Here is a 21626-nt window from a genome sequence, read left to right as displayed (position 1 = left end):
TCATTGTTCTAAGGGCTTTACACATATTAACTCACTCAATCCTCACAGCCATCTTGGGAGACTGGTGCTATAATTATGCCCATTTCACAGATGAAGAAACTGAGGCAGAGAGCAACTAAACACCTCGTCCAAGGTCACAAAGCCAGTAAGTGGCATAGCTGGTATCTCAAGCCAGGCCATCTGATTTCAGCAGTAAGGCTCTTTACAAGTACACCAGATATAGGGTGACTCTATATCCTATATCCTGCTGGTGCTTGGGACTGTCCCAGTGATAAATTCTATAGTCACCCTAGCTATACAACACTGTAAAAGCCATAACACTGGCAGTGAAGGGGAGCCATTTGTGAGTGGGGCTTCTTAGTGATCAAAATGGAGAGAAATCAGCTTATGAGCTGAGTGGTTTATATGTCACCAGGATAAAGAAAAAGAACAGTTCAACAGGATTCTTATGCAGAACGCCATAGCCCTGAAGGACAGAAGGGGAGTAGAGGAGAAAGATCATAAAAGTGTTCACCGAAAGATTTAGTGCATAGGTGCTTCTTATTCACTTTGTCACACACAAAGTAGTATGAGTTCTTCACTGCTGACAAAGAGAATGTCTTTCTCCATCAGGCATTTAAGAAGTACCAGGAGTTGTCAAGGCAGACATGCCAGCTCACCGGATGGTGCCACAAACTGGAAAATACCATCTGTTTTGTTAAGGTTGACAGTCTGAAATTTCTGGTTAAACTCCAGATCTCCTTGTTGTGAAGGGCTTGATAACTTTTAGTCCATTACCTTCTGCTTACTGAGTCACAGAGCATATTATATCTCCCTCCAGAGCACTCCAACAGCTGGGCCATGTTATAAGCTGTCTTTGTCTTATTCGATATTAAATAACAGATTTGATAGGACCTTCCTTTTGAATCAGGAAAACTCAATTACAGAATTGCTGTTGTTTCAAATAAGTGGCCAACTCTGACATTCTGGCTCAAGAACACAAATCTGTTACTTTTTTGCCACTGGGGCTGTTCTGATGAGGGCTTGGACACATAACAACAAAGCATTTACTTCACTTTTTAATTGCTCTTGGAAACATTCTAAATGGCACCAATGCAATTTTTACTTGAAAATGAAAGTGTTTGCTTCCCAGAGTAACTTAACTCTTCAAAGGAGGGCAGAAAAGACCACTTTTTGAAATCCCTTGAAAACTGAGAGCCTGTCTGTACTCAGGAGCTAACAAAGCTGTTTGAAAGTCAAGTGGGGACAGGCTGAGTCAGCAATACCAACTAAAAAGTCGCATTTCGGCTTTAATCCAATTCAACAAATGCATTTTCTGCTGTGTCAGAGACAGCCTTAAGAAGAATTTCTGGAACAACATGCTGAAAATTGTTCTCGATGAAAGCTACTTTTTGAAGGCACCATGAAATTACTAATTATGCTGAAGAGAGTCTTAAACATTTGAGCCTCTTGTGTATTTCATGCTGGGAAAGAGGGGTGAGTTCAGGTTGTGGTCTATGAGAAGCCACATGTCTGCCTGGCATCGGTCTGAAGGTGTGCCTGTGTGTGCCCAGCATGAAGTGGGGATGAGTGAATGAGTATGAAATGAAGCTGTGAGTGGACTTTCCTGGTGGCGCAGTAGTTAAGAATCCGCCTGCCAATGCAGGGGACACAAGTTCGAGCCCTGGTCCAGGAAGATCCCACATGCCGTGGAGCAACTAAGCCTGTGCGCCACAACTACTGAGCCTGCGCTCTAGAGCCCACGAGCCACAACTAAGGAGCCCGTGCACCACAACTACTGAAGCCCGTGCGCCTAGAGCCCATGCTCCACAACAAGAGAAGCCACCGCAACAAGAAGCCTGCGCACCGCAACGAGAAGCCTGCACCCCGCAACAAAGAGTAGCCCCTGCTCGCCACAACTAGAGAAGGCCTGCGTACAGCAATGAAGACCCAATGCAGCCATAAATAAATTAATTAAAAAAAAGAAGCTGTAAAAAATGCTCATTTCCAGTTTTTTTCCAGTTACAATGTCAAACTGTCCTAGCCACTTCAAAATGCAAGAGCTTCAGCTCTTTCCTAAATAATTGTAGCCACTCTCTTTAGAGAGGCAGGCAGCATGACATAGTATAAGAACACAGACTTTAGATCCAGAGAGCTCTGGGCTCAAACCCCACACACTTGCTGTGGGACCTTTGACAAGTTAACCTCTCTGTTCTTTAGGTTATTTCTAAATGGGAATAATAAGCTCAATCTTTCTGAATTTTTAAATGAAACAATGAAACTGCAGAGGAAGCTACCCCAAGTATAGTGTTAGCACACTGGAGGCATTCCAAAAAGTGAAATGACTTTTATTATTATCATGACTTTTATGCCACTTCAAAGGTGTGTTGGAGAGATCACAAAGGCCTTTCAATATTCTCTAGGGAAACTGTAATTTGAATACGTAAAAAGTGAAACTAGTATCAGTTTCCTAAGACTAGATGATAAATGCAGAGGACAATAAACTGCTAAGTTTATGCACTTAAAAGAAGAGAGTGTGATATCTTAGTGATTTTCTTGTCCAGAAATAATAAATATTACGGTTCTTCAAACCTGCACAAAAGGCCCCATTTTAGCCACGCTTTGTAAACTTCTTAGATAAAGATCCAAAAAGGTTAATATATTATTTAGTTTGCCTGCTACTCAGACTGCCTCATTTAGCTATAGGGCAAAGAACTATGTAAAAGAAAGAGAACTATCTGCTCAATTCAGTATCCCTACTAGCTGTAAGGAGTAAAATTAAAATGGTGTCATAATACCTAATCACCACCTGCTGGTTTAACTATTTCTCAAGCTGATTACATTTCTGGTTCATTTAAAAGCCTTTAGGACTCACATTCCAGCTTCCATATACATCGTTTTTCCATGAAACTCCAGTTGTTAGTTCCTGGCATTTCCCACAGGGCTTGGCTCTTGTCGCCCTTCGTCTATTCAAGATACATGTATGGCGTGGCCACTTATCAGCCACTAGGAAATAAGGCCACAAAAAAGCAAAGAAATATACCCTGTCCATTCTTGGCATTTATGATCTAGTTGGTAAACAATTATGATACTTAATAAGTGCCATACACAAAATGTTAGGGAACACAGATGAACACTAAGTTTCCTAGAAGAGCCTGAGAAGCTTAAGAGTAATGTGACATTTGACTGAAGTATGGACAAATAAGCAAGACTTCAAAGTCTTCACAGAAGGAGAAAGATTACTCAGAGCAGAAGAAATGGCATGAGGAAAGGCACGGAGGAGTGACAGAGCGCAAAGGTTTGGAGAACAGTGAGAGTGAGGGGTGAGGGGGCAGAAAACGGCGTTAGTAACATAAATTGGGACCAGTTCCTTAGAGAAGTTTTCTGACACCCCCACCTCAATTAAAATTACACCCAATGTAATAATTTCTGAAATCACTAAGTACTTCTTCTCCTTTAAGCACTTAAATTTGTCTTCCACACAGCCACTGGCAATAGTTTTTGGCACATAGTAGGCGCTCAATAAATACTTTTTGAATGTTCATCGTTGATGAAAAATATATATGCCAGGTGTAAATGGAAAACCTCAGTTTTTTCCATCCTGTGTAGGGAAAAACCCAGTTCCTCCCTACTGTGTCCCCCCCTCTGAGACTCCTTTACTACTCACACAGAACACTTCACTTCCAACACTTCTGGTTACCAAGTATGATGGGAGAGGGGGTTTCCCCACAACAACAAGAGAGTCTCAGACACCAGCTAGACGTCCTACAATTCGACTCAATTCTGACCCTGTCTACCCAGAGCTGGCATCAGATCCCACAGGTACGGGCTCAGTCTCATAAGACCAGCCCCCCACCCCTACTTCAGATGCCAGTCCCAAGCTCTGTGCTTCTGACCAACTGGCCATAGATTGGAGGTTCCCACAATTTCCTCCTCAGGTTTGATTAACTTGCTAGAGCAGCTCACAGAACTCAGGGAAACAGTTACTTACAAATACCAGTGTATTAAAGGACATGATAAAGGATATAGATGAACAGCCAGATGAAGAGATACATAGGGAGAGGCTTGGGAGGATCCTGAGTGCAGGAGCTTTTCCATAGGAGTCTCTGTGGCATTGGGGTGCATCACGCTTCTGGTGTGGATGTGTTCCCCAACCTGAAAGCTCTTTGAACTCCCTACTATTGGGATTTTATAGGCTTCTTCATGGAGGCATGATCAATTATTAACTCCATTTCCAGCCCCTCTCCTATCTCTGGAGGATGGGGAGGGCAGGACTGAAAATTCCAAGCTTCTAATCATGGCTTGGTCTTTCTGCTCCCACATAGGAGCCCACAGAGAGTTGCCTCATTAGAACAAAAGATGCTCTTAGTGCTCTTATCCCTTAGGAAATTACAAGGGTTTTAGGCGCTCTGTGCCAGGAACTGGGGGCAGAGACCAATATACATATTTTCTATTGTCTCACACCAGGCCAAGGATTTTGGACTTCATCCTGAAGGTAATGGGGAACCAATGCAGGGTTTTAAGCATATAAATGATTGAGTATAGATAAGATTGGGCACTTGGGGTTTTGAGAAGGTTACCTTGGAAGCCATGTGGAAAATGAACTGAAGGAGAAGCTGGGAGACCAGCTTGGCGGGATCTGTTGCAATGATCCAGGCAAGAGTTGATGGAAGGCTGAAAACACAGCTGGGCAGATACAACAGAACTTGTTTGGAGAGGCAGAATTCTCAGGACTTTTGACCAACTAGATCTGGGCTACGAGGGAAGGAGGCAGGGGTCCCAGGCTAACTTTGAGATTTCTAGGTGGGGCACTGAGTTTGTGCTGCCATTCTCAGAAATAGGGAATACACAACATGAAATCACAGACTTAGAGAGAGGCCTATTTGGAGCAGATGGAGCTGTCTAGGAAGCAGGAATAGAAAGACATCAGAGACTGAAGTAAGGTCTGGGTTTGGGGAATTGGTGTATGGTGGTGAAAGCCATGGGCATGGATAGGATCAAGAAAGGCATACCATTCCAATTCTACTCCGCCCCCAGGATGCAATGTGTTTTTAAAAGTAAACCTTTAGGGGCTTCCCTGGTGGCGCAGTGGTTGAGAGTGCCTGCCGATGCAGGGGACACGGGTTCGTGCCCCGGTCTGGGAAAATCCCACATGCTGCGGAGCGGCTGGGCCCGTGAGCCACGGCCACTGAGCCTGCGCGTCCGGAGCCTGTGCTCCGCAATGGGAGAGGCTACAACAGTGAGAGGCCCGCATACCGCGAAAAAAAAAAAAAAAGTAAATCTTTAATTAAAGTATAATATATAGTCAGAAAGGTATAAAATTTTAAGCATACGATTCAACAAATTTTCAAAAGTGAGCACAGCCATGTAACTACCACCCAGATCAAGAAGTAGAACATTATCAGAATCCCTGCAATGAATTTACCATCAGAGGCATTTACTGCCAATACTGTATTGGTGGCTTAGAAACCTGGAATCATCACCTGTAACAATAAGCTGTCTTTAAACAGAACTCACCATGAAGAAGAACAACAGAGGTGATCTGAATGTCTAAGAGACCTGGTTCTAATGTTCTACTTTTTCCACTGTTATTTGATTTTCTCAAAAAATTAGTCAAAAGTAAATTCCTCCAGAGTCACCTCAAAACAGATGGTTTCCTTAAAGAATGAACATGAGACTAAAAGCACAGCCAAATGATTCCAGAAGAAAGACCCCCCCAAAGCTCACTGCAGTCACGTGGCATAGGTCCAATATGAAGTGTCCAACACAGATGGCAGGACCCAGGGTCACATCTGCACCCACCATTGTTGGCAAAGCAAATGGCTACACAGGAGCTGCTACAGATGGAAAGACTTAGGGACGGGCAGGTGTGGGAAGTGCCAGTGCCAGGTATGGGTGGCAGGAGCCAAAGACTAACATCATTGCGAGGCTCCCCTGCTCACTGCATGGTGCCAGGCAGCACTGCTCACAAGAAACAGCCACACAAGAAGGGCTGAAGGTAGAGTGAATGCCAAAGTGGCAATACCCCCAGAAGGCCCACCTAAGTCTGGGAAAACAGAATGGTGTTCAGAAATCAACATTCTCCAAAGTGATCCCTCAAATGTTCCCTTCTGAAGTCCTAACAGAAGTGTTATCAATGCTCAGGACTGGGCTGCCTAATGGGAAATGCCCCCATGGGGGCCTTTTGACTCATACACCTATTCAGCCTCACATGTTCATAATCATTTGTGTAAAGAAGAAAAAACCTCCAAGCACTAATTAGAAAGACAGAGCTGTTGTATTTTCCTCCTGATCACCTTATCTTCTTTATTCAGTTCTTGAAGACTCAGCTATTAAAAGAAATTAAGTAATTCATCAAGCCCATTTCAATTACCTGCTGCTGATAACATCAGATTACAATTAGCATCTACAAATGAACCAAGTGCCAACTGCCAAGCTGAAACATAAGCTAATTTACTGCTAGACTCTGCCTGCTGGAGACAGAACTCTGGGACCTGGCAGTAAGCATCCACTTCATTATTCCAACAACAGTTTTGCAGCCTCTCCTGCAACCATCCAAAGTGCAGCTCTGACCAAGATTTACTGCTCCGTCTGCCGCTGCTCACATGTTTACAGACGTGCTGTATCTGTAAGCAAATCACAGCTCCTTTTAAATAGCAATGTCTAGACAAGCAGGGTGACAAATCTTGACCTAAAGGAGAGAATAAATATTATTAATATTTATTAGGTACTGATAGGTGTGGGGCACAGCACAGGATGTGCATGTCACAACCGTAATGAGGGTCTGAATCATTTTCTGTGAGTCCTCTAGTGCTTGATCAGAAAAATCTCCTGCTTTTGTTGATGCTCTCCATTTTTCATTTCTCCTTTCAAACAGGGAAAGTACATTCTTGTTACTTTCTTTTAGATGTCTAGAAAAATCTGTTTCAAGCTCTGGGACACATTTTTCCCCTTTTCATGACCCGAACAGGAACTGCTTTGAAAGAAAAGCAGAGGTGTGTGGTTTGGCTTTCTGTATTGTGGACATTATTAGACTTTGACAATCTGTGTAGTCTCGTCTATGCTTCTCAAGCAGAAGAACTAACAGTTCAATAAATGTGTGGGGTTCAGAGGGGGCCTGTGGGCTGTCGTAGAAGACAGCACACAGACCAGGGTTTGGATCTTGCCTCTGCTGCTTATAAACTGTATGATTCTGGGCCAGTACCTTTACTTCTGTGCCTACCACATAGGTTTGTAATGGGGATGAAATGAAATAATGTATGCACAGTATCTAGCTCAGTGCAAGTAATCAACAGAAAATAGATTCTCTAGGAGAAGAAGAGAAAGGGCTGTTCCAAGGTGACAGGGCCTGTACTTTTCTGGGAGCACTGGCTGTCTTGTACATGGGCACAAGCAGGGACTGCTGTTGCAAGGTGGCCTAGAGCCCTTCCAGTGGTGTTTCTTCTTTCTCATCTTTCCTGTATATGGAGGGTGGGGGTGGGTGCAGAAGAAACATCTTTGGCTTTTAGCCCTAGGCTGAATGATCTCAGCACGGCTCCCACTGGAATCTACCATTCTAGTGGAAATGTTTCCTCATGGCAGGATCTGTGGACATGGAATCAGAGACCTGAAGTCTAGCCTCAACTCTGCCTCTACAACCCTGGGTGAGTTACAGACATTCATTAATCTCTGGATCCTCGTCAGTGAAAAGGAATAATAATAATTTAACTCATAGCATACTTGTTTGCTATTAAGAAAGGCAAACAAGTACTGTAAGACACAAATATAATGGAACTGCATTGCTGAAGCAAGAATTTCTATGTGAGGCCTCATGGACTCTTCAACATCTTGAATGGTTATTCTGAACATGGTTCCATAATCATACTGTGGATTTTCAAAGAAAAACACCTAATTAGTGTAAATTAAATACTACCTACAATTATTATTAACATTTTATCGTAAAGCTAGACCTCTTCTCCACCTAAAGAAAACCCAACATATAAAAACTGAAATGTGAAAAGCAGGTAAAAGAGAGTGACTGCCATATTATAGAATATTTTTCTCTTACAAAAGAAATTTATTATAAGATTTTTTCAGGATACTGTGTTTTACATGTGTTCACAGTATTTATTGAATATTTAATTCATAAAATGTAATCAGGAATACTATATAATTAAGGTGCAATGTGTGTTTGTTATGTATACAACATGTAATATTGTTCCACCTTTCCTTGGGAATTCAAATTTTTCTGATTTAGATTGCCAGAATTTAATTTTTAAATATAATTTTTATAAAAGTTACTTAGGTGATATTTCTTAAATCCTAGAATTAGAACAGCTGAGAGTCACCATTTCTGGTGACTATCATTTTGCTGCACTATAAATAAGAGGAATGATGTAAACCCACCAGAGTTGCTACCGAACGTTTACTTCAGCACATGACTACCAGGTTGGTTTGAAAACATGGAAAAGAAAAAGCCAAGCATCATTTTATGAGATCTTAATACATCTTTTATGCTACAGGTCTCTTGAAATTAAATGGGTCAAGATTTTTTTTAACCTACCTGGGCTGTGATTTTCTCATATTTAAAATTAATTAATACTCTTGACCTCATAGGTTTGTGGAGATGATTAAATATGAAAATGAATATAAATATGTGACACAGAGCAGGTCTCAATATATGCTTGTTAAATGAAAAACCATAAGCTCCATGGGGATGGGAACTATGTCAGTTTTATTCATAAAATATAGCACAGTGCCTATCACATAACTAATGTTCAATAAATATTTGTTGAGCAAATGAATGATTAAGTGAACAAATGAATTAATGAACACTAGTCCCACACTGATATATTTAAAATACATAACCAACAAGGACCTACTGTATAGAACAGGGAACTCTGCTAAATATTTTGTAATAACGTAAATGGGAAAAGAACTTGAAGAAGAATAGATACATGAATATGTATAACTGAATCACTTTGCTGGACACCTGAAACTAACACAACATTGTTAATCAACTATACTCCAATATAAAATAAAATAATTAAAAAAAACACTAGTTCCATTTCCCTTTCTTTCCCAAAAAAGCTACTTTGTAGACAGCAAATGTCTTTTTGACTAAAAAGGTACAGATATTTTAAAATTGTGAATTATTTTCCATAGATTATTAGATATTTCACCCTAGGCCTTGGTGGGAAGTACTTTCCATCTCTCATGTTTGACCCAATACTAGAAACAGAACAGCTCTTACACTGCTGTACATGGGAAGTGGGAAGTGTACATGGGAAGTACAATGTGTTCAGTTTTGTATGTATTCTAGGGGCATGGTGGCAAGCTAAGTGGTCACCATCATCCAGAAAGAGAAAGAAAGAAAAGGAAGGGAAGGAGGGAGGGAGGAAGAAAGGGAAAGAAAGGGAGAAAGAAAGTGAGAGAGAGTGCAAGAGAGCAAGTAGGAAAGAAAGAAGGAGGGAGAGAGGGAGGGAAGGAAGGGGGGAAGGAAGAGAGGAAGGAAGGGAAGGAGGGAGGAAGGAAGGAAGCAGCTATCCTTCTAATTATCTCCCGTCTCATTTTCCTAATTGCAGTTTATCTCAAAGTAAAATAAGAGGCATTTCTGCCTGCCTCCCCAGTGAATGAGAAGATCTGGGATGATCAGAGCGAGAGCACTTTAACTGAGGCTTTACTCTAGTGACCTACTTTGCAGCCTAACTGAGATTTGACTCCAAACTGCCTAAATTAGAACCATAAAGAAGGCTACCAAAAAAACAGAGGCTACAGAAACACTGTCATGCAACTACAGTTGTTTTGAGCATAAAAGAAAAGATGGACATTTTCCAAGCCAAAATTTACATTAGCATTATTTTCACAAGTAAGACATACTTAGAAAACGTCTAGGCTATTCTTTGTTGTTCATAAGAAATCTAAAGAGTCTAAATCATTTCTACTTGTTTTATTTTAAAGCATCTAAAAGGTGGATAGTAAATATTAGTATATGCTGACCACCAAAGGATAAAGATTTCTCATCATCTCTACCTTCTCTTTTTCTCCATCTCCATAAGTTCTATCCACTACCCCTCAGATGTGCACAGAAAGCTTCTAATGTCAAAAAACCTTCTTAGTGACTCAAATCTCATTCTCCCTGGCTCCTCTAAGCCCTCCACATCCTGAAGCTCTCTTCTCCCTGAACTCTACCTGGGTCACCTCCACCCTCTGTGATCCTGACTCAGTCTCCCTGACTGGCTTTCCTCCCTTATCTCATAGATGTCATAGGATGATGCCATCTTAATACTTGTTTCCAATTCTATTTGCTCGTGTTACATTGAGAGAAATACGTACTGGGCATGTACAAAACAAACTTACCACGTTTGATAAAGAACTACTTTGGGGAAGTTCCTCCTCTCAGCTTTCCTGTTTCTTTCCAAAGGCACCACTGTTCTTCCAATCACTGGGGCACAACATCTTGGCATAAGCTTTGACTCACTCAATCTAACCATATAAACACTGAGTACTCACTGTGTCTAAGGGGTTATACTCAGAGATACAGAGACTGTGGAGTAGAATAGTGTTTATACTTCTACTGAGTTTTAATCCAGTGGAGGTAACTATACAAGTACACCAATAACCATATTTTATGATTGAATAGAAATAGAATAAGAGAAATTTAAAAAGTGGACACAGGACTCAGACAAGGTAAAGAACTTGTTATCAAGAGAGGCTTCAAGAAGTGAATAGTTTAAAAAAAAAAAAAGAAGTGAACAGTACTTGGGATAATCCTAAAAAGATGGGTAAACTTTAGATAAGCAAGATAGGGACAGAGAAGTTCTTCTAAGTAGAAGAAATAGCTTGAGAAAATACATTAAAGCAAGAAGTATAGCCAGTGTGGCTAAATTAGGGAAGATGGAAAAACACAGTTTTAGGTAGAGTATGTACAGAGGAGTAGTAGAATTAAAGAATGGAAATCGTGATAGTCCCCATTTTAAGGTACAGTTTAGGAAGGTCAGTCTACTATTGGTGTGTGGGATGGAGGAGACATGGGAGGGAGGGAATGGTAGCAAGGAAAACCCAACTAGTTGGTTATTGCAACAGACTGGGCAACAAGGAAGGAGCAAGGGAAAGAAAAAACCTTAATGAGAATACTTACTTGACAACTGTTAGATTGAGTGTCAACTGAAAAAAAGGGGGATGGGGTAAGAAATCAACGATGACTTTAGATTTCTAAGTCAGGACTGTATAATGGGCTGAATGATCCTCCCGCTCCCCGGTCCCCAGTCTCTGCTTTCTAATCCCAGGAACCTGTGAATGTTACTTTACACGACAAAAGGGATTTTGGAGGTGTGATTAAACTGTGGATCTTGGGAAGATTATTGTGGATTACTCAAGTGGGCTTGATGTAATCACAACAGTCTTTTTTTTTTTTTTAAAGAGGGATACAAGAGGACTTAGGACAGAAGAGAAGGCAATGTGATGACTCAGAAGCAGAGATTGGAGTGATGCACTCTGGAATTGGAGGAAGAGGCCACAAGCCAAGGAATACACGCAGCCATTAGAAGCTGATTCTCCCCTAGAGCCAAGAAACCAGGCTTGTTGACATTGACCTTAGCCTGGTGAAATTGATTTCAGACTCCTGATCTCCAGAACTGTAAGAGAAAACATTTGTGTTATTTGAAGCCACTAAGTTCATGGCAATTTGTTACAGCAGCAATAGTGAATTAATAGAGATAACTACAAGAATGGGCCTGTCATCAACAAAATAAGGAAAGCTAGGAGAAGAAGTTAATTTAGGAAAAAGATATTTCACATTTGAACTCACAAACTTGGACTGATCAGCATGAAAATCAGAAGAAGCATCTACTAGGCATATGAAAATGATCTCAGGCAGGAGGTCAGAGCTGGTGAATATAGATTTAGAAACAATGGACATTGAAGCAGTAGTTGAAGATTTGGTGGTAAAAATGATAGAGAGATACAAAGAAAGAATGGGAAAGAATCAAGGAACAAAATACAAGAACTCCCACATTTAACAAGTGGCAATACAATGGAAAAGAGCCATTAAAAATAATGTAGGGAAACTGAATAATGACACAGAGGGAAGCCTAAGAGGGAAGGCAGAATAAAAAAAGCAGGTGGCAGAAAAGCACATATGTTATGATCCAAGTTTTTAAAAAAGGAACAATCTGTACACACATGTGTATATTTACATATATGATTATACTACCATGTGTTTATGTGCATAGTAAAAAGGTCTGGAAAGAGTCTAACCAAGTTGTTAACAGTACTTAACTCTGAAAAGTGGGACATGGGAAGGTATGCAAGGGGGTGGACCGGGGTGGACCTCCTTTTTCTACTTTATACACTTTCATACCATAAGAATTTTTTACCAAAGTAAGTACTGTTTTTGTAACTTTTAAAATTGTTCATTTTTAAAAAAGAAGGATAAGAAAAGCCAATGAAGATGGTACAGAAAGAGCAGCCAAGAAGAAAATCAGGACAGTGGTGCTTCACAGAAACTAGAGGAGGAGAGAATTTCAAGGAAAACTTAGTAAAGGCTGCCAAATGTTGCATACTGATTAGGGAAATTTAGAACTGTCAAGAGATCTCTCAACTGAGCCATCTGGAGATCACTGCTGATCTTTTTCAGGGGACAAAAGGTGCAAATCAAATTGCAATGGGTTAAACATGGATAGGAGGAGTTCTACTTCCAGTAATGGAGGAGTACCTCCTTTCAGAGCCACCCTCCTATAGATAAAAACTATAAAGTCTGACAGGGGGCAGGGCAGGAGGGCTGGCATGGAGGGGGCAGGAGGCCAGCATGGAGGAAGCAGGGGGAGGGAATTTATCTAAAAACACTGGAGTGCAACCAAAAGCAGTGAGAAACTATAGGGAGGTTGGAGTTGACTCTTTGCAGAAGGGAAAGGCATTGGGTAAGTTTCCCATTTTTGAAATGCCAGAGGACATTTTGCAGGGGCAGGGACCAGAGGGCAAACCCCATTAGTGCCGTGTGGTGAGGCTAAAACTCAGGTAGAAACACACTGTCTTTCTGGCTTGAAGAACCAAAGGAAAAATCCCAGAGAGAGCCATAGTGGAGAGCCTTGGATTTGTAATTCTACACAGATCTCTGTTTAACTCATGAAATATGCATGCGCAAGGCCAAATCTAAGCAAGCTGAAAGACCTGAACAGAGATTTTAGCTGCTACCCAACACAGGGAAGACAGAATTTGGAGCTTGAATTAAGTCAAGTTAACTGGTAAAACAACTACAACAAAAATCAATACTATTAAGAGAAATATATCAGAATCCAGAGTCTCTATAAAGTATCACTGACAATGTTGGATATAATCCCTTTTCAAAGAGTACATTAAAATGTGACTAACAACTCAAAACAAAAGGCAATCAATGCACAACTCTGTGAGTATACTACAAACCACTGAATTACACACTTAAATGTATAAATAGTATACTATGTGAATTATATCTCAATCGAGCTGTTAAAAAATAACAACATCAACAACAGGCAATCAATAGGGTCTAACTCTGAGATGACCCACATGGAATTAGCAGACAAGGTTTTATAAGCTTTTGTAATAACTAGGGCCAGTTATGTGAAAGAAAATATACATGTAATGAATAAACACATAAATCTTAGCAGGAAAGCTGAAATGTTAATTAAAAGAACCAAATGGAAATTCTAGAGCTAAAAATATAATATATATCTAAATTTTAAAATGCACCAATGCAGTAAAGAATTAACCTTGCCCAGAGAGGTCCAGCCTTTGCCCCTGGCTCTGGGAGATAATTTCGAAGCCCTCAGAATGCCCAACCTAAGAGTCTTTGAGGGTGTTGACCATGCCAGAGGGTCGATGCTAACAGTATGATTTACAGTGGGGGCTCTCAGCTCAACCTCCAGAGGGGCAGGAAACTAAGGTCACTCATGCAGGTGGTCAGCCATATCTCTGTGACCAAGATCCAATAAAAACTTTGGAAAAGAAAGGTCAAGGGAGTCTCTGTGCATACTGTCACATATTGCTGCTTGGAAGAGTTAGCACCATCCATGACACAACTGGAAGCTTTGTGCTTACAATTCTCCTGAACTCTAACCCATGTGCCTCTTCCCTTGGCTGATTTAAATCTGTATGCTTTCACTGTAATAAACCATAACCATGAGTATAACAATAACTTTCAGTGAACTCTGTGAGTCCTCCTAGTTACTGAACCTGAGGGTGACCCTTGCTTGCTATTGATGTCAGAAGTGAGAGTAGTCTTGGGGAATCCCAAACTCTGCATCACCAGATAGGTTTATCAGAAGATTGGAGATGACAGAAGAGTTAGTGAACTTGAAGAAAGATTAACAGAAATTTTCAAATCTGAAGAATACAGAGAAAAAAAATTAAAAACATGAACAGAGCCTCAGCAATATATAGGACAAAATCAAAAGGCCCAAAGTAATGCAGAGAGATAAATAGAGAAGAGAGGGAGTGAACAAAAAGAAATATTTTTAAAATAATAGGTAAAAATTCCCTAAATTCAGGCAAAAATATATATGTGCTGATTCAAAAGCTCAAAGAACCATAGGAAGGAAAAAAATACAAAGAAAGCCACATTTAGGCATATCATAAACTGCTGAAAACCAAATTTAGAAGAAATCTTGTGAACTGTCAAGAAAAAATTAGCATATACCATATAGATTATTAATTCCACTGACTTCTTATCAGAAATAATGGGGGCCAAAAGACACTGGAAAGACTACTTTAACCCACTGAAAGACAAAAAAAAAAATCTACCAACCTAGAATTCTGTATCTAGCAAAAAATATCCTTCAAGAATGAGGTGAAATAAACACATTTTAAAGTAAACAAAATGAAGAGAATTCATCACTAGCAGACCTGCATTACAAGAAATGCTACATGAAGTTATTTAGGCTGAAGGGAAATAATACCAGATGGAAACTCATATCTTCAAGAGTGAATGCAAGTACAAGAAATGATAAATAAGTGGATAAACAGAAAATATTATTTTTCCTCTTAATCATTTAAAATGATAATATAAAATAGAACAACTAACATTGTACTGTGGAGTTTAGAAAGAATATAGGTGTAGTAATAAATGTGACAACTACAGCATAAAGTACAGGGAGTGGGGAGTAAGTGGACCTACAAGGTCATAATGTACTTATATTTTACAGGAAGTGGTACAATGGTAGCTCAAAGTAAACCATGAAAAGTTAAGGATATATAATGCCATCGTTAGAGCAACCATTAAAAAATTATGCAAAGACAGAGCTAAAAAGCAAATAGACAAGTTAAAATAAAGTCTGTATGATTAAATTTACCCATAGACAGCAGGAAAGGAAGAACTGAGAACAAAATATAAATGGGACAAGCAGAAAATCAACAGTAAAATAACAGACCTAAATCTAACAAAACCAATAATTACATTAACTGTTAACTGATGAAATTCTCTAATTAAAAGGCCATAATTGTGAAAATCAATAAAGAAGCAAGACCTAGCTAGATGTTATCTGCAGTTAAAAAAACTAAAGACACCAAGAAATAGAAAGTAAAGACAGAAAAAAAATGGAAAACACAAAAAGTAAGCATAAGAAGGTAGGAGTGGATATATTTGTATCAGATCAAGTAGTTCAAGAAAAAAAGACATGACCAATGATAAAAAGGGACATTTCATAATGATAAAAGGGCCAATCTGTCAGAAAGACAAAAACGATCATAAATGAATATTTGCCCAAAGAGAAAGCTTCAAAGTACATGAAGCCATGTTTCACAGAATTGAAAAACAGACAAATCCACACTAACAGTTGTAGATTTTAACAACCTCCTTCTTAGCAACTGACAAAACATATAGACAAAGAAATCAAAAAAGACAAAGATGAAAAAAAAAAAAAAAAAAAAAAAAAAAAAAGACAAAGATGATCTGAACAACACCATCAACTACCTAGACCTAAACAACATCTGTAGAGAAACCTATTGCAATCCTACAAAGTATGTTCTCTGACTGCAATAGAAGTAAACTAGAATTTGATAACAATAAAGTTTCTAGGAAAATCCCAAATGTTTTAAATTAAACAGTACTTCTAAACAACACGGGGGTTAAAGGGAAATCACAAACAATTTTAGAAAATATTTTAAACCCAACGAAGGTAAAAACATAATACATCAAAAATGATTAGATGCAGCTAAAGCAGTGTTTAGAGGAAATTTTGTATTTTTAATGCTTGTATTAGAAATTTAAAAAGTCTAAAATCAATGACCTAAGTTTCAACCTTGAGAGGCTAGAAAGAGGACCCAAAGAAAGCGGCAGGAAGAAAATGATAAAAATGAGACCAGAAAAATGAAATTAAAAAATAGACAAGCAATAGAAAAAACTTAACAAAAGCAAAAGCAAGAAAATTGATAAATCTCTAGCTAGAATGACCCAGAAAAGGGGGAGGGGGTTACTACAGGTACAAAACACAAACTACCAATAACAGAAATGAAAGAGGACATATCACTATATATCTTACAAGCATTAAAAGGAAAATAAGTAAGTATTATAAACAACTTTATGCCAATAAATTCAACAATTTAGATGAAATGAACAAAGTCTTTGAAAAATAAATACAACTAATCAAAATGATAGATTTCTGACACAAAATGATAGAGAAATATGAATTGTCCAATATGCACAGCCTTCTACACTCCAGGTTTCAAGCCCTCCAACCTATCCTATGTGCCACTGCTAGACTTGTCTTCCTTAAATATCTAGTCAATGTTCTCACTTCTACATTTCAAAACCTTCAAAACCTCCTGTTCACTAACAATTCCTTGCCTAGTTTTCATAATAATCTTCTACCATCCTCTAGCACATTCCTGAAGGCTAATCATGCCACTATCCCTCAGATATGCCAACCTATTGCATCAAATTCTTCTTTCACATACTCCTTGCCATCAATGCCATCCCATTTCTGACCAAATCTCAGCTATTCTTCAAGGTCCACCTGGGCGTCATCTCCTCCAAGAAGCTTTCCAGACTATTCCCAGCCCTCAGGGCCTCCCTTCTGGGAATTTCATGGCTACACAACATCATTAACACTGTTGTCCTATGTATTAATCTTATTTTCCCAACTAAATTATAAGCTCTTTGAGGGCAAGGATTTTTTTTTCAAACTTCTCTATCACGTAAGGCAATTATTCCAGGATTCAGCACATAGTATGATTCAATAAATACTTGAAATCTGTTGAATGAATATATCATACCAAGAACTTATTTCTATGGTTTTTATCAGGCTCTCTAGATTCTCATTCTGATCTCAATACCATCTTCAGCATCATCTCCAGGGATTTGCCAGACTTTTTCAAACAACCATATTCACGAAACATATGGTTACAATAAGCGGAGGTAGAGGGGAGGGAGAAGTAGTGCTAAAATTATATAAAGAGAAATAGGGTTTTGTAGGTCACAAAAGAAAAGGGGACTGACTTTTACAGTGCATTGCCACTAATATCCGCTAAGCATACACTAATACGAGTAAGGTCACCGTCTTCTTGTCCTCTCCCCACTCTGAGTCCCTGTGGACATAACAAACCATGGGCTCCAGGCACAAGGATGAGTTCCGCTTATACTTCTGAACACATCTGTTCCTTTCATTCATTATGTACCAACATCTGTTTGGGTACCAAGAAAAGATAACAATATCTTCTAAAAAGTAGCCAGTTACTAATACTTATCACCTCTTACCATTCCATATAAATTCCCCCAAATCTATAAATATCTTAACTGTAACCAAGTCCTATCAAATCACAGACTGCAAATCTATCTTATTTAAATTTTTCAAAAAATAATTTTACATTTACACTATAACTATCAACATCATTTGTGAATACACATACATTGAGGGGAAATAATACATTCCCTTTGGGGTTAAAGTTCTTTACTTGGGTCACCAAGTAAAGAACTCCCTCTAAACAAAAATCCTCTCAAATTCCCTTCCATTGATGACTTCCTAGCAAGCTTCCCTTTCATTTAAACCAAACATAGCTTTGTCTCTTCACTTCATCCCCCTTCTCTCTAATTAGATAAATCTGGTCGTTCTTCTCTCTAGACAGATTAAAAGGTTGGGGTGTTTTGTTTTTCCAGTATTTCAGAGTTCTAATCCTCAGAGCACTGTGATGACAGAAAAGATCCTGTGATTTAGAGCAGGCAGGCTCCAAGGACATATATCTGAAGGAAATATAAAACACACACAATGAGGAGATACTTTTGAATATAAACACACAGATTCCTGTAAAAGATAGTGGGTTACTCCAGCTATTTCTAGCCCTTGGCCCTGACCCTGGGTCCCGCAAGCAATCCTGTCCTTACCCAGATTGGAGGATGCTCGCCCCTCTGCAGCCCGGTCCTTGAGATCCTCAGCGATGCCCAGCTGCTGCTCATGGTACTGTTTAGCTCTCTCCAAATCCTGCATGCACCTGGCAGCATGGCCCAGGCCAGCATAGGCCCGCATCTCAATGGCCTTCTCCATCAACTCCTGAGCCAGCTCCAGCACGTAGTTGTGGTAAGACATGGCCTTGTCAAAGTTCCTCCTGTAGTGGTAGGCACTGCCCAGATTGCTGTAGGCGCGGGCCTCTTCTCGCTTGTTGCCCAGGTCCTTGGCTATCTTCAGATGCTGCTCATGGCACTGCACAGCATTCTCAAAATCACCCATGGCAATATACACAGCTCCCATGTTACCGAGTTCTCGGGCTTCAGAAAGCTCATCTTTGGATTGCTTGGCGAGAAGAACACACTGTTTGTGACTGGCCAGTGCATTGGGGTAGTCTCCAATGGCTGTGTACACGTGGCCCAGACTGCTCAGGGCTGATGAAGCTGCCTGGAGAGAAAGGATAAAGCAGAGAAAAGAAAGCACATCAGAAAATGGCTTTGGTTTGTTTCAGCAGATAAAATGTTAGAGAGTTTGCCCATAACCATCCAAACCTATTTCTAATGGTGTTTCTATCACTGGTCTGCAGACCTATGCAGAACTGAAAAAGAGCACATCCAAACAGCTAGTTCCTAATAAAAGACAATGGCAATTTAATCAGTAACATTCAATACCGAATCTCATAGAAACAGGTTGTGTGCCATATAACCTTCATCTTAGTTTAAAGACTTGACATTTCTAATATTGTGATATTATATCTCTGTTAATAGCTATTAACCTCTGCAGCATAAGAAAATGTTGAAGAAAATCAAAATTAATTATTACATGTAATATAGCATAGGAAATTCATAGGAGAAATCCATGCTAGGCTCTTTGCACTCAAATTGCATTTCTCAATTCTTGTCTTCTCCCAAAGCAAATGGATACATTAACGGCAAGGGAGATCTTTAGATTGATGATTGATAATTTTGTGACCCAGGACCAATGGAGGGTCCTGTTCTCTTATCTTTGTTAACTCAATGTGACTTCATCAGTGCTGGTTACTGTGGAAGGCTTAGATTAGATGAGCCGCAGAGGAAAATAACGGGAGTTACAACTACATCTCTGAATGTGGTAGTCCCCACGGGGCCTCACCACCCCTTTTTAGGCTCACATTGCTCTTCGAGCTTTGCTTTTCTTGCCTAGAGGCTCTCTCTTCTGACCCCAGCCTCTGTGCAGAAAGATGCTATCTTCCTAGTCCCCTCACACTGCTTGCCACTCAAGTAGTTCTTGTCTAAAGAAAAGAACATGAGCCCTTTTTGTCTTAAAGGTTTTAATGAAAATGACTCTATATTGGCATAGTGAACCAAAGGGAAACAAAAATAACAAAGGAGATGTTACACGGGTTCTAGAATCTTACCAAGTGCAGATAGTCTTAGATTCTCGTCTTTAGTTTCTAACTCCTTTGCAGAGACATAAAAGGGAAGTTACACCGAGCTCTCCTGCGCTTCTTTTCATTCAACAACTTGCCTATCCTTCCCTTCCTTCACACAGTGCCTACAGCTAGAGCCACATAGCCCCCTTTCTTCATGATGCTCCCTCTTCGTACCATGAATACGTGATCCTGGCAGAACAAAGGGTAAACTCTGTCACAAGTAGGCAAGTGATCTTCACCAGGGCCTCCAGGCTAGGGAATAACAACAAGGGAAGGCCATCCCACCTGGAGTAAGCGTATTTCTTTATCAGATGTGTTCTATATGCACTTCAGAACACTTTTATTAATATTTCATAGTTGACTGATTTGCTACCTTATTTCTTTGCCTGCGAAATAGCAGTTTTGATCAAAATGACTGAGACTGACCATCTTTACAATGCTTGCAAACTGTGTATCTGCAAAAGGTTCCATATAGTTTTAAGTTGCTTTTATCATTTCACAGATGTTCCAACAAAAAGCTTGAGGAAAATAGAGAGGAAATAAACACTTAGAAATGTACTTTTGGGGTTTGTCTTTTTTTTCTGAGTGGTGGAGAGCAGAAACAATTCCATGAAAATCACAATCCTGTAGCAATGTGATTCTGGCAGATGCAGCAATGATGTCACCCAAGAGCATGCCACTTGGATGTGTACTGGCCTCAGGTTCCTACTTCGGGAACCTCTTCAGGATCAGAAGTTAAGACTTCTTGTTGGCACAGTGCACACAGGCCTTTCTACTGCTCACAACTCCCCTCCCCACACCCGACAATCTCCTTTCCTCCTTTGCTACAGGACGGGGGACTCAGTCTCTTTCCTTTCCTTCTGTAATTGGCCCTCCCCTCCTTACTCTCTGAGGTCCTTCTGTGCCCAAGCCAGGCTAGAAAGCAGGACACAGTCCACAAACCCTCCCACCTGCAAATCTTTGCTGCCCTCAAAGTAGAACACATGGCTCTTTCACTATGGAGCTAGTGTGACTTAGAATCAGACACCCTTGGTTCAAAACTGCACTGATGTTTACTAGCCCTGGGACCTTCAGAAACTTAACTTCTCTGAGCCTTGGTTTTCCAGACAGAGGTTTCTAGGTCCCAGGAACTGAGTGTTTTCAAACTTAGCCATGAGCCTCTGTGAAATGTGTAAACCATAAATAATTCACTAGATAATTCCAAATAGTAGATCTGGTTGGAGGCAATGAGCCCTTGAACACTGTAGGGAATAGATTAATAAGGCCTGGGGCAGGCACAGCATCCCAAGCATCACTGTTCTTAGAAACTTGTGGTATGTGGCAACTCCAAATGACAGCCCAGGGATCTTCTGCTTCTGGTTCTTCATTTCTGTAAATGCCAGGGAGACATAGGAGCTCATTTGCTGAAGCTCTCCCAAACATAAGGAAAGAGAGTATTGGGGCATTTCCCCTTTAGGGTTGTGAGGAAAGAGGGAAGGACTACTGCATTAGCTCTTCCCTGGCACCTTCCAGTTACAGGCAGCGCTATCAGGCTGGGACTCTTCACGCAGGTGTCCTGGAAACCGGCAACTCTAGAAAGGTCAATATAGTTTATGAAGCACACATCATAGCCTCTGAAATTAGAAAGGCAGCTTGATGTAGTATAAGAATGGAATAGAATTTAGTCAGAGGCCCTGGCTGTGTAACCCTGATAAGTCATGTCACTTCTTCACCTGTATTTTCTTTATATGTAAACCGTTCTGATAATGACAGCATATGTACTTTCCAAGGTTAGGATGGGATCATATGAAGCAGTGCAAGTGAGTGTCCTGAGTAAACTGTAAAGTTCTCTGTAAATGCATCAC

General features: G+C 40.1%; 1 protein-coding gene across 2 annotated transcripts in view; it reads right to left on the bottom strand.

Moving 5' to 3' along the window:
- TTC28 (tetratricopeptide repeat domain 28) overlaps positions 1-21626 on the bottom strand; it is a 603177-nt gene that overhangs the window by 143822 nt on the left and 437729 nt on the right. For both annotated transcript variants that reach the window (XM_027124409.1, XM_027124410.1), the window contains one exon: positions 18311-18818. In XM_027124409.1, the coding sequence (XP_026980210.1) occupies positions 18311-18818 (508 nt within the window). The remainder of the gene's footprint in view (positions 1-18310; positions 18819-21626) is intronic.

Source organism: Aethalodelphis obliquidens, unplaced genomic scaffold, assembly GCF_003676395.1.
Source record: "Aethalodelphis obliquidens isolate GAN/ISIS:26980383/991018 unplaced genomic scaffold, ASM367639v1 scaffold28, whole genome shotgun sequence".
In the NCBI taxonomy this organism is placed as follows: Eukaryota; Metazoa; Chordata; class Mammalia; order Artiodactyla; family Delphinidae; genus Aethalodelphis; species Aethalodelphis obliquidens.
The sequence above is the reverse complement of the archived record's forward strand: the minus strand, read 5'-3'. Positions and strand labels throughout refer to the sequence as shown.